We start from the raw sequence: 14,381 nt of genomic DNA on the forward strand, positions 1-14,381 counted from the left end.
TAACCCTATTTCAGGGGCTGAGTCACTGGTTTACTGATGCTCTTCCATGCCATCCCTAGGAGGGTGTGTCACTTGAGTGGGTTGAGTCACTGACGTGATCTTCCTGTCTGGGTTGGCTCCCCCCTTGGGTTGTGCCGTGGCGGAGATCTTTGTGGGCTATACTTGTGCTTGTCTCAGGATGGTAAATTGGTGGTTGAAGATATCCCTCTAGTGATGTGGGGGCTGTGCTTTGGCAAATTGGGTGGGGTTATATCCTGCCTGTTTGGCCCTGCCCGGGGGTTTCGTCGGATGGGGCCACAGTGTCTCACGACCCCTCCTGTCTCAGCCTCCAGTATTTATGCTGCAGTAGTTTATGTGTCGGGGGCTAGGGTCATTCTGTTATATCTGGAGTATTTCTCCTGTCTTATCTGGTGTCCTGTGTGAATTTAAGTATGATCTCTCTAATTCTCTCTCTTTCTTTCTCTCTGAAAATGTCCCAGTTCTTCCATGGCCTCCATACTCAACAGATATGTCACCCATTGAGCATGTTTGGAATGCTCTGGATCAACATGTACAACAGCATGTTCCAGTTCCTGTCAATTTCCTGCAACTTCGCACAGCCATTGAAGAGAAGTGGGACAACATTCCACAATCAACAGCCTGATCAACTCTATGCGAAGGACATGTATACAACAGGTATATATATATACCTTACAGGGAAATGCTTGCTTACAAGCCCTTATCCAACAATGCAAATAGTCCGGATAGAACCACACTCAGTTCAAAATATTGTCTGAAAACAACCAAGTGTGAAAACAGCCTTAGTCTCAGTTATGGATGAGTGTGATGTCCAGCAAATAGAGCATCGCTGACATTTAAAGTGACTGATTTCCTTTTATGAACTGTAACTCAGTAAAAACAAAAAATGTTGCGTTTATATTTTTGTTCAGTGTAACTACATATACATAACACAATGGTAATAATTTATTTGAATGGTAATTCGCTATTGATAAACTGGGTAAATCAAGGTTTATTCACAACCCAGGTGAATACATATTCAATAGGAGTGTGTACATGCATTGAGTTAATGAGCTTGTTTTGACAGATTTTCACCAGGCTATAGCTGAAAAACAATCTGTTTTCCTTTTTTTGGGACTTATTGTATTGATATAAAAGTGTGCGCTGTCTCTAAGACCCATGAAGTCAGGCTGGAGGCTGGAGCTAACAAAAAGTAAATGGTACAGGCAGGCAAGAGGCATGAACAGTGGGTGCTCTCATGCTATGAGGGGAAATCAGCTGCGCTGATAGACAGATTTGATCCTCTCTCAATCAGTAGAACATGTTAGACACATTTGACAGAAGTACCGAAAGTAACAAAAATTCTAGTACCCAACCGTTTTTCATGTTCCAGTATCGAAAACTTGTTTTGGTATACCGTGCAACACTAGTGGGTAGCTGGAATAGTGTAAGTACAGTAGTAGCTAGCTTTGAATACAGATGAATGCAAGCCCTCATGTTATTATATTACACATTTCTGACCTAGTTATTATTAGAAGCATCATACATGAATACAGATTCAAATGGTTAAATGTAGTAACACATGTAGTCCGTGTGTTGGTACAAGCACACATGCAGCCACGCGTGTGCGCATACACACCCACTAGTCCCTTGTACTTTCTCTGCTAGAGCCCTCCAGCTGGACTAGGGACTCTGGGGGATGAACTCAGGAAGCGGGTATTGTTTATTTTTGGAGGGGTTTTATTTAGCTTCTCTTCGAGGGAGGGTTGGTGGGAGAGTTGAAATGGAGAAGAGGAAAATGTGGTGTCCAGATTGTGGTCTGTATGTGACGGTACTGAACACCAGGCCTTGATCCACTCCTGTATTCCGGCTGTACCAAGGGATAGTGAAGCTGCTACTCTGCCGTGTGTGTCTGCTGTGTGTCTACGTTTGTGTGTGTTGAGGCTGATACTAGTACAGATGTAATGTAGTAGGCATCCTTGAGAGAAACAGCCGGTTCTCGTGCCCACTGCCCAAGCCATGAGAAGGGTAGTCTCATGAGCCATACTAAAAGTCTTGCACTAGCTAGTCGTAAGAAAGTCGAGAGAGACTAAATGGCTAATTTCATGAATGCTGAATCGCTGCGGTCTATGGCTGTACAGTATGAATGGGTCCAAGACACTCAAGGGGACTCGTTCCAACCCTCCACAGACACAGCGATTTAAAAACAAGATACAAGGACCGAACATGATTAGATGACACAGAGCAGGCCATCTGTTGAGATCAGGAAATGCACTGGAACTGTTAAGGTCAGGGCAATTACAGATGGGATGGGACTAAAGCAGGAAGTACCAGTGACTCGCTCAATACGGAAGTGGTCAGATGACGAGGATGCTTCGCTACAAGACTGTTTTCCTAGCACAGACTGGAATATGTTCAGGGATTCATCCAATGACATTGAAGTATACCACTTCATTCACCGGCTTCATCAATAAGTGCATCCACGACGTCGTCCAAACAGTCACCTATCCAAACCAGAAGCCATTGCTCACAATCACAATCTACACTGAGGTAAAAGATAAAGCTGCCGCTTTCAAGGAGCGGGACACTAATCCGGACACTTGTAAGAAATCCCACTATGCCCTCAGACGAAACATCAAACAGGCAAAGCGCAAATACAGGACTAAGATTAAATCCTACTACACCAGCTCTGACGCTTGTCGGATGTGGCAGAGCTTGCAAACTATAAGGGATGACAAAGGGAAACCCAGCTGTGAGCTGCCCAGTGACGCGAGCCTACCAGAGGAGCTAAAATGCCTTTTATGCTCGCTTCCATAAAACCGGACCATGGATCGTCGCCGGAGGCTTCGGACGGTGGATCGTTGCCAGGGGACTCCGGACCGTAGATCGTCGCCGGAGGCTCTGGACTGGGAACCCCGGCTGGAGGCTCTGGACCGCAGACCGTCGCAGGAGGCTCTGGACCGCAGACCGTCGCAGGAGGCTCTGGACCGCAGACCGTCGCAGGAGGCTCTGGACCGCAGACCGTCGCTGGAGGCTCTGGACCGCAGACCGTCGCTGGAGGCTCTGGACCGCAGACCGTCGATGGAGGCTCTGGACCGCAGACCGTCGCTGGAGGCTTTGGATCGCAGACCGTCGATGGAGGCTCTGGACCGCAGACCGTCCCTGGAGGCTCTGGATCGCAGACCGTCGCTGGAGGCTCTGGATCGCAGACCGTCTCTGGAGGCTTTGGGCCATGGATCATCCCTGGAGGCTCCTGGCCACGGATCATCACTGGAGGCTCCGGGCCATGGATCATCACTGGAGGCTCCTAGCCATGGATCATCACTGGAGGCTCCCGGCCATGGATCATAACTGGAGGTTTTGTGCGTGGAGAAGGCACAGGGCGTAACAGGCTGGAGACACGCACTGGAGGCCGGGTGCATGGAGCAGGCACAGGATATACTGGACCGTGGAGGCGCACTGGAGGTCTGGCGCGTAGAGCTGGCACAACCCGTCCTGGCTGGATGTTCAATTTAGCCCAGCAAGTGTGGGACGCTGGCACAGGACGCACTGGGCTGTGAAGGCACACTGGAGACAAGGTGCGTAGAACTAACACACATTGTACCGGAAAGGTTGCACACACCTCAGGGCGAGTGCATGGAGGAGACACAGGACATACCGAACTGAGGAGGCGCACTGGACGCCAGATGTGTGAAACTGGTGCATATGACACCGGACTGCTGTCACACTCCTCAGCACGCCCACTCTGCAGCGCTCTCAACTCCCACACCTCTCTCCGGAATCTTTCGTCGAGTTCCTCACTCAACTCCCTGACTGGCTCTGGTTCACCCCTCAGCTCCGCGAACTACTCCGTGTGCCCCCGCCCAATTTTTTGGGGGGGAGAGCTGCCTCTCGTGCTTCTGTCATGGTTGTGAACCCCGGAGTTGTCGTTGATCCTCCTTCACTGCCTCCGCCTGCTTCAATGGCAGGGTCTTGACAAAACAACAAAATATAAACGAACAAAATGTTCTGCAGGCGAAACAGTAACTATACAAAATCAAGATCCCGCAAACTAAAGGTTGGAAAAGGCTGCCGAAGTATGATCCCATTCAGAGACAACAATAGACAGCTGCCTCTGATTGGGAACCATACCCAGCCAACAAAGAAATAGAAAAACTAGAATGCAAACCCAAATCACACCCCGACCAAATAGAGAAATAAAAAGGCTCTCTAAGGTCAGGGCGTGACAAGGCATGAGGACTGCAGATGTGGCCAGGGCAATAAATTGCAATGTCTGTACTGTGAGACGCCTAAGACACCGTTACCGGGAGAGAGGACGGACAGCTGATCGTCCTCACAGTGGCAGACCACGTAACACCTGCACAGGATCGGTATATCCGAACATCACAACTGCAGGACAGGATGGCAACAACTGCCCGAGTTACACCAGGAACGCACAATCCCTCCATCAGTGCTCAGACTGTTCGCAGTAGGCTGAGAGAGGCTGGACTGAGGGCTTGTAGGCCTGTTGAAAGGCAGGTCCTCACCAGACATCACCAGCAACAACTTCACCTATTGGCACCACACCACCGTTGCCGGACAAGACAGGACTGGCAAAAAGTGCTCTTCACTGACAGGTCGCGTTTACTGTCGAAGGAATAAGCGTTACACCGAGGCCTGTACTCTGGAGCGGGATCGATTTGGAGGTGGAGGGTCCGCCATGGTCTGGGTTGTTGTGTCACAGCATCATCGGACTGAGCTTGTTGTCATTGCAGGCAATCTCAACGCTGTGCGTTACAGGGAAGACCTCCCTCATGTAGTACCCTTCCTGCAGGCTCATCCAAACATGACCCTCCAGCATGACAATGCCACCAGCCATACTGCTCCTTCTGTGTGTGATTTCCTACAAGACAGGATTGTCAGTGTTCTGCCATAGCCAGCGAAGAGCCCGGACCACAATCCCATTCAGCATGTCAGGGACCTGTTGAATCGGAGGGTGAGGGCTAGGGCCATTCCCTCCAGAAATGTCTTGCAGGTGCCTTGGTGGAAGAGTGGGGTAACATCTCACAGCAAGAACTGGCAAATCTGGTACAGTCCATGAGGAGGAGATGCACTGCAGTACTTAATGCAGCTAGTGGCCACACCAGCTGCTGACTGTTACTTTTGATTTTGACCCCCCTTTATTCAGGGACACATTATTCCATTTATGTTAGGCTGGACCGTGGAACTTGTTCACATTGTCTCAGTTGTTAAATCTTGTTATGTTCATACAAATATTTACACATGTTAAGTTTGCTGAAAATAAACGCAGTTGACAGTGCGAGGACGTTTTTTTTTTGCTGAGTTTATATAGTGCACTGCATACATACTATAGGAATTGGTCAAAACTAGAGCTCTACAGAAACAAACAATATGGTGTTTGGGATGCAACTCAGCTCTGAGCAGTGCAATACACCCCTACCTAAGAGTACCTCCATTACCGTGTGTGTGTGTGTGTGTGTGTGTGTGTGTGTGTGTGTGTGTGTGTGTGTGTGTGTGTGTGTGTGTGTGTGTGTGTGTGTGTGTGTGTGTGTGTGTGTGTGTGTTGGCTCACCGAACCTGTGGTATATTTATACAGTGAGCAATGCAGATATTTAGGTTTGGATGACTCCACTGCCGCTATGGTTAGGGCTGGCACATTTGCTTACAAACGTCACCCAACGCAAACCCACACTTACATTATTCCGAAAAGTCAAAGTATACCTGTGAGGGGAGTCTACCTGGTAGTAGTTGTAGGTTTTTATACGGTACCCCATCTGAGATTTTGTTTGACCATAAGTAAAAAAGGCTACTGGATCAATACTGCAAAACGTGAATTGAGCCATCACAGTTTTACTCCCCACTAGACCTAGAGAGGAGAGGCGAGAGCGAGGGGGAGAAGAGGAAAGGGAGAGTTTGGGGTCCCATCTAAAAGTGATTTAGGCCTCTTTTGAGGAATCAGAGGCAGTTTAGCATTTAGCCGTGTTGAATGTTTCAGTTGTCACAGTGGCAAGGACACAGCCATTATGCTGTTCTGGGAGTTGACATGCAGAGTGACGCGCACACACACACACACGTGTATGAGCGTTAGGGTTGACCCTATTGAGTCCACTGGTCGATTGTTTGTTCTACAGGCTTTTGGCCTACTGAGATTTCTTAAATCAAGCCTTTGCAAAAACATTATTTTTTCATCGTGCACATGGCACCTGTCTGAGTCACACTGGTCACAGTGAACTAATCCATTGGTTATATTATTTCAAAATAATGGTGCAACACTAATTAATCTAATATTATTTCATTACAAATGAGTTTTCTCCTGCGTTGGATACAGTTGCTGCCCGCGGTTCAGTGCGCCATAGAATTGGAGCCTGTTGCTATGTGCATAATAACAAAGTTAACCAGCATATTGAAATTGGGCCATTTCACCAGATTTGGCTGTTTTTAATCTTTGCTATGCTGTAATAAAGCCTTTATAAAAACAAATTCTCTAGAACAGACTGGTATTACTTAGAATTGATTGAGTGTTTACAATATTCTTCTGCCTGTTTGTAAGTGTAATCTAACAGCACCTGTTTTTTCACTGATAATATGCACACAGCTCTCGCTCCTATACCCTCCTTTTTATTGATCTCCTTGTTATTACAATTATTATTATGACCATCATAATAATAACTAATGTCGTTATCATTAGTAGGCTTTGTATAGTAGCTTTGTATAACCACCATGAAGCTGTAGGCCTAATTTTAGTCTTAATACCGTAATTTACTTGGGCCTATATTTCAATATATAGGCTACTGTATCAATCACCACACACCACACATCCTCCACACAATCATCACACAGCATGTGAGACATTAATGCTTTGAAGCATTTTATCAATGAAACATTATGGTTTTAAAATTAAATAACAAAGGGCGCTTTGAATAATTAGCCTAAACAATAGATACATTTCAATTCACAAATACATGCAACTGTTTTTAGTCTGCTGTAATAAAGCTTTATATATATTTTTGTTTTGTTAGAAGAGACTCCCTGGTACACTTATTTGTTTAGTGGTCAGAAAAAAAAGTATTATATTGTAATCTAACAGCAACTGTTTAGCATACATAATACTGACTGTCTGACTGTCAGTCGTTTCAACAACTAAGTAAAATGTTTTCCACAGATCTGAATTCCTCTTTCCCTCTTGGGCAACCAATAAACAATTGCCCGTTTCGAGTTTCTTTTTCACTTCCTCCACATCCATTTTCCAGTCACGTGTTACTGTGTTCTGAGTTTGTAATAACCAATTTATTGATGTGATTATGATGGGCTATAGGTCAGGCCCTATTGGTCACGTGCATGCAATGCTTACATGGTTCACGTGAAGAGAGTTAGGGTTGAGGGAAAAGGGAATGTTTTTCCTAAACAAATTAAGGATTTCGGTAACAGAACTTTTCAGTCAGAAATGAAATTGCTGAAATTATGTTGCAGCTTCAGCACAGACAGCTCAATAAACATTTTCTGTGCTGTGGTGCCTTTTCTCTGCAGTAGGATGGAGAGCGAGACAACGTGGGCCAGTCACACAAGCACTGGCTGTCATTTTTTTTAACACAGTGTGACCATTGGGCTCTTTCTTGAGTCATTTGTGTGTCTTAATAAATCTTGTTAGGAACTAGGTCCCGCTGTGGGGATCAAATCAGCGGAAATTTCAAGTGCGCCACGTATAGTTTTTGATAAAACTCAAACTTTCATTAAAATACACATAAAAGGTACTGAATTAAAGCTACACTCGTTGTGAATCTAGCTACCGAGTCAGATTTGTAAAATGCTTTTCGGCGAAAGCATGAGAAGCTATTATCTGATAGCATGCACACCAAAGTACTGGAACTTCATCTAAAACGACAGATTTTGCGGTAGCCGGCGCTACCCAAAACGCAGAAATAAAATATAAAACATTCATTACCTTTGACAAGCTTCTTTCTTGGCACTCCTAGATGTCCCATAAACATCACTTTTGGGTCTTTTTTTAGATTAAATCGGTCCATATACAGCCTAGATATCGATCTATGAAGACTGTGTGATCAACGAAAAAAATAGCGTTTTATAACGTAACGTCATTTTCTTAAATTAAAAAAGTTGACGATAAACTTTCACAAAACACTTCGAAATACTTTTGCAATGCAACTTTAGGTATTAGTAAACGTTAATAAGCGATCAAATTGATCACGAGGCGATGTATATTCGCGGCAGGGTAGCCTAGTGGTTAGAGCGTTGGACTAGTAACCGGAAGGTTGCGAGTTCAAACCCCCGAGCTGACAAGGTACAAATCTGTCGTTCTGCCCCTGAACAGGCAGTTAACCCATTGTTCCCAGGCCGTCATTGAAAATAAGAATGTGTTCTTAACTGACTTGCCTGGTTAAATAAAGGTAAAAAAAATAAAAATAATAATAATTCTATAGCTGTACGTCTGGAAATAATGTCCGGGTAAATCTCAACCAAAATATCCGGTCGGAGACCTGAAGAAATGGGCTGTCTCTTGTTCGTTTGACCAAGAAACAAAGCCTAGGAAAATGACAAGACTGTTGACATCGTGTGGAAGCTGTAGGTATTGCAACCTCGGCCCCATTTAATATGGTTCGCCTTTATCAATCGGTTGAAGTGGCGCATGGATATATTTTTCCATTTTCAGTGATCAGATTTTCCTGCACTTTTCGATGAAACGCACATTCTGTTATAGTCACAGCCGTGATTGAACCAGTTTTATAAACGTATGAGTGTTTTCTATCCACACATACTAATCATATGCATATACTATATTCTTGGCATGAGTAGCAGGGCGCTGAAATGTTGCGCGATTTTTAACAAAAAGCTGCGAAAATTCGCATGAGCCCTAACAGGTTTTATTTAATCAAACAGTGTGCTTAAAGCATCCAACAAGCTCAGTGCATATGTAGTTAATTTTATTAAAACACATAGGGTGTGTGTCTATATATGTAAAAATATGTTTAAACATTCCGACTAATCGATTGGTCGAAGAACAGGATGATTTTCTTTAGTCTGGGACAGCCCTAATGAGCATACACACATACCAAGAGTAAATACACAGACTCAACCATTCACTGACAGACTTACTCAGACACACTCAGAGGGTGTAAGAAAAAGTCCTCACACACATACTGTATGGAGACTCACGCTCTCACTTCTTACTAAATTCTAAATGACACTGGGCTCTGACAAAGCCTCCAGTGTTTGTGGCGAGAGCCTGTGCCAAGAAAGTAACAGGCTGTATGCCTCCCACTTACTCAGCTAGAGGCCCCAGAGGTAGCTAGTACAGCCATCAACCAGACCTCCCAATTCTAACGCTGTTCTCCCAGCTAAACACTCTCCATTTTACCCCCAGCCTCCCTCTCTTCCACCTGCCAGTCATTCAAAGGCCTCAAAACTAATGTCTGCACAATGCTAGTCCTCTCTCATTCTAATCTGTTCACCACACACACACCCACAAAACAGACACTTTTTAGCCCACACAGTGAATGGATCCCCCTCTCCCCATCTCCAATGCGCCATCGTGTCACCCAGGTAATCAGCAAGTGTTTAGAAACAAAGCAGCCCAGAGCTGGAGCGACAGCCCTTGTTTTTTGCCAGCTCCACTTAGAACAGCTCCACTGAGGGTTATGGGAGGAATGTGGAGCCCAGTAGTGGTGTCCCCCTGGGTCTGGTAGCAACGGGGTGGTGGGGGCCCCACAGGTCCAAGTGTGGGTGGAGAGGATTGGGGAGAGGGGGTTTAATATGTAGACAGGTTCAATTGTGTCAGTTGGTGCTGGCAGTGGCCAAGCGGCATTCTGGGGGTTTTCAGGCTGTTGGATGGTTAGATTGGCAGTTCTCCCGGGGTTGTGATAATGAGTGCCATGTTTGACGGGCCTAACAGGGCCCAGATGGGCCGTGGGGACAGCCATGGATCCCCCCCCAGGTTTAATATGCCCCAGCCCCACTAGATGTATGATGTCTGTGTGATATAAAGCAGTTAAGCCAGTTGATAGAAAAACCCAGTGTGCAGATGGGTGAGAAAAAAATCTGTTATGTATTAAATGAGAGTTGTATCACACACACACACACACACAGGCGAAAGCTTGACCACATTCCATCCCCTCGCAAGAAGAATTTTGTTCATGCAGGGTATTTTATTTTATTTTTAAAAAGACACACCCCCATCCCTGTCCACATTTGGGAGCCATTAGCGGATGGGGCTACTGTACACCCCTGTGCATAGTACATGTGTGGGGCCTGGGTAACAGCCTGGTCTCGTGTGTGTGTGTGTGTGTGTGTGTGTGTGTGTGTGTGTGTGTGTGTGTGTGTGTGTGTGTGTGTGTGTGTGTGTGTGTGTGTGTGTGTGTGTGTGTGTGTGTGTGTGTGTGTGTTACATTTTTACAGTTTGTACGTATGCTAAAGGCTAGAGCTGCTGCTTTCAAGGAGCAGGACGCTTATAAGAAATCCTGCTATGCCCTCCGACGAAACATTAAACAAGCAAAGCGTCAATACAGGACGCAGATCGAACTCCACTACAAATCCTCACTGTGGTAGGGCTTGCAAACTATCACAGATTAAAAAGGGAAACCTAGCCAAGAGCTGCCCACTGACGCGAGCCTACCAGATGGGCTAAATGCCTTCCATGCTCGCTTCGAGGAAAGCAACACTGAACCATGCATTAGAGCACCAACTCTTCCAGACGACTGTGTTCACGCTCTCCGTAACCGATGTGAGTCCTTTAAACAGATTAAAATTCACAAGGAGGGCCTCCCGAGTGGTGCAGCAGTCTAAGGCACAGCATCGCAGTGCTATCTGCGTTACTACAGATCCTGGTTCGATACCAGGTTGTGTCGCAGCCGGCCTGCGACCGGGAGATCCATGAGGCGACATATAATTGCCCAACGTCGTCCTGGTTAGGGGAGGGTTTGGCCAGCCGGGATGTCCTTGTCCCATCGCTCTCTAGCAACTCCTGTGGCGGGCCGGGCGAGACTGTAACTACCAATTTGAACGTGACGAAATTTGGGAGATAAAGGGGGTAAAATAAAGATTCACAAGAAGGATTACCAGGTTGCATATTCAGAACATTCACTGAGCAGCTAGCAATTATCTACACGGACATGTTCAACATTTCTTCCTGACCCAGTCTGTAATACCTACATGTTTCAAGCAGACCACCATAGTCCCTGTGCCAAAGTATGCCAAGGTAACCTGTCTAAATGACTACCGCCCCGTAGCTCTCACATCTGTAGCCATGAAATACCTTGAAAGGCTGGTCATGGCTCACATCAACATCACCTGCCCAGAAACCCTAGACCCACTCCAATTTGCATACAGCCCTAACAGATTCAAAGATGATGCAATCACTATTGCACTCCACACCGTCGTTTCACACCTGGACAAAAGGAACACCTACGTGATAATGCTGTTCATAGACTGCATCTCAGCCTTCAACACAGTTCCCTCCAAGCTCATCACTAAGCTAAAGTCCCTGGGACTAAATACCTCCCTCTGCAACTGGATCCTGGACTTCCTGTCGGGTCGCCCCCAGGTAGTGAGGGTAGGCAACAACACATCCCCCACGCTGACCTCAACAGGGGGGGGGGGGGCTCAGCAGTGCGTGCTTAGTCCCCTCATGTACTCCCTATTCACCCACAACTGCGAGGCCACTCACGACTCTAAACAAATCACATTTTATTAGTCACATGCGCCGAATACAACAGGTATACAACAGGAATAGAACAGGACAGTGAAATGCTTACTCATGAGCCCCTAACCAACAATGCAGTTAAAAAAAATATGGATAAGAAGAAGAAATTAAAGTAATTAATGAGCAGCAGTAAAATAACAATAGCGAGACTATATACAGGGGGGGGTACCGGTACAGAGGTGATGTGCGGGGGCACCGGTTAGTAGAGGTATATGTACATGTACAGTAGCTAGAGTTTTTAAAGTGACTATGCATAGATAACAACAGAGAGTAGCAGTGGTGTAAAATGGGGGGGAAATGCAAATAGTCTGGGGAGCCATTTGATTAGGTGTTCAGGAGTCTTATGGCTTGGGGGTAGAAGTTTTTTAGGGCCTTCCTCTGACACCGCCTGGTATAGAGGACATGGATGGCAGGAAGCTTGGCCCCAGTGATGTACTGGGCCGTTCACCATCAAGTTTGTTGATGACAGGACGGTGGTGGTGGGTCTGATCACCAACGACGATGAGAGAGCCTATAGGGAGGAGGTGAGAGACCTGATAGTGTGGTGCCAGGACAACAACCTCTCCCTCAACGTGGGCAAGAGAAAGGAGCTTATTGTGGACTACAGGACACGATTCACATAGACAGGGCTGTAGTGGAGCTTCATGTTCCTCCACATTTCGAAGGACCTATCATGGTCCTCACACACCAACACAGTCGTAAAGAGGACATGACAACACCTCTTCCCACTCAGAAGGCTGAATTATTTTTGGCCGTGGGCCCTCAGATCCTCAAAGTGAAACACCTGCACAATTGAGAGCATCTTTACTGACTGCATCACCCCTTGGTATGGCAACTGCTCTTCATCCGATTGCAAGGCACTACAGAGGGTAGTACATCACTGGCGTCAAGCTCCCTGCCATCCAGGACCTCTATACAAGGCGGTGTCAGAGAAATGCCTTAAAAAATGTTGAAGACTCCAGCCACCGAACTCATACTGCTACCGCACGGCAAATGGTGCCGGAGCGTGAGGTCTGGGACCAAAAGGCTCCTGAACAGCTTCAACCTCCAAACCATAAGACTGCTAAATAGTTCATCAGACCTGGACTATCTTTTGGCATTAACTCTTTTTGACTATGCACCTGAACTGGTCTCTACCCACACATAACATGTCCACACAGGCACACATTCGCCACATACACACTTCCACATTCATCACATATGCTGCTGCTATAATGTCTATTCAGAAAGTATTCAGACCCCTTGACTCTTTCCACTTTTTGTTACATTACAGCCTTACACACAATACTCCGTAATGACAAAGCAAAAACACATTTTTTGAAATTTGTGGAAATGTATACAAATCTTAAACTCACATTTAACGTAGGTATTCAGACACTTTACTCAGTAATTTTGTTGAAGCACCTATGGCAGCGATTACAGCCTTGAGCCTTCTTGGGTATGACGCTACAAGCTTGGCACACCTGTATTTGAGGAGTTTCTCCCATTCTTCTCTGCAGATCCTCTCAAGCTCTGCGAAGTTGGATGGGGAATGTCTCTGCATAGCTATTTTCAGGTCTCTCAAGAGATGTTCGATCGGGTTCAAGTCCGGGCTCTGGCTGGGCCACTCAAGGACATTCAGAGACTTGTCCCGAAGGCACTCCTGCGTTGTCTTGGCTGTGTGCTTTAGGGTCATTGTCCTGTTGGAAGGTGAACCATTGCCACAGTCTGAGGTCCTGAGCGCTCCGGGGCAGGTTTTCATCAAGGATCTCTCTGTTCTTTGCTCCGTTCATCTTTCCCTCAACCCTGACAAGTCTCCAAGTCCCTGTTACTGAAAAACATCCCCACAGCATGATGCTGCCACCACCATGCTTCACCGTAGGGAGGGTGCCAGGTTTCCTCCAGAAGTGACGCTTGGCATTCAGGTAAAAGAGTTCAGTCTTGGTTTCATCGAACCAGAGAATCTTGTTTCTCATAGTCAGTCCTTTAGGTGCCTTTTGGCAAACTACAAGCGGGCTGTCATGTGACTTTTACTGAGGAGTGGCTTCCATCTGGCCACTCTACCATAAAGGCCTAATTGGTGGAATGCTGCAGAGATGGTTTTCCTTCTGGAAGGTTCTCCCATCTCCACAGAGGAACTCTGGTGCTCTGTCAGTGACCATTGAGTTCTTGGTCACCTCCCCGATCAAGGACCTTCTCGGCGGCTAGCTCTAGGAAGGGTCTTGGTGGTTCCAAACTTCTTCCATTTAAGAAAGATGGAGGCCACTGTGTTCTTGGGAACCTTCAATGCTGCAGACATATTTTGGTACCCTTCCCCAGATTCTGTACCTCAACACAATCCTGTCTCGGAGCTCTACAGACGAACTTATATAGACAGTTGTTTGCCTTTCCAAATCATGTCCAATCAATTGAATTTGTGGGGTGGCAGCGTAGCCTAGTGGTTAGAGTGTTGGACTAGTAACCAGAAGGTTGTGAGTTCAAACCCCTGAGCTGACAAGGTACAAATCTGTCGTTCTGCCCCTGAACAGGCAGTTAACCCACTGTTCCCAGGCAGTCATTGAAAATAAATAAAGGTAAAAAAATATATATATATATATATGTTTTGTTTTACCACAGGTGGACTCCAATCAAGTCGTAGAAAGATTTCAAGGATGATCATTGGAAACAGGATGCACCTGAGCTCAATTGGAAG

At 46.2% G+C, this 14,381-nt stretch overlaps 1 protein-coding gene across 1 annotated transcript in view; it reads left to right on the forward strand.

Annotated features, from left to right (window-relative positions):
* The first annotated feature begins 3,132 nt into the window (after window positions 1-3,132).
* LOC118363205 (arginyl-tRNA--protein transferase 1-like) overlaps window positions 3,133-14,381 on the forward strand; it is a 112,395-nt gene continuing 101,146 nt past the window's right edge. The window contains exon 1 of the mRNA XM_052485735.1: window positions 3,133-3,273. Coding sequence (XP_052341695.1) covers window positions 3,133-3,273 — 141 coding nt within the window. The remainder of the gene's footprint in view (window positions 3,274-14,381) is intronic.

The sequence above is a fragment of the Oncorhynchus keta genome, chromosome 3 (genome assembly GCF_023373465.1).
Source record: "Oncorhynchus keta strain PuntledgeMale-10-30-2019 chromosome 3, Oket_V2, whole genome shotgun sequence".
Taxonomy (NCBI): Eukaryota; Metazoa; Chordata; class Actinopteri; order Salmoniformes; family Salmonidae; genus Oncorhynchus; species Oncorhynchus keta.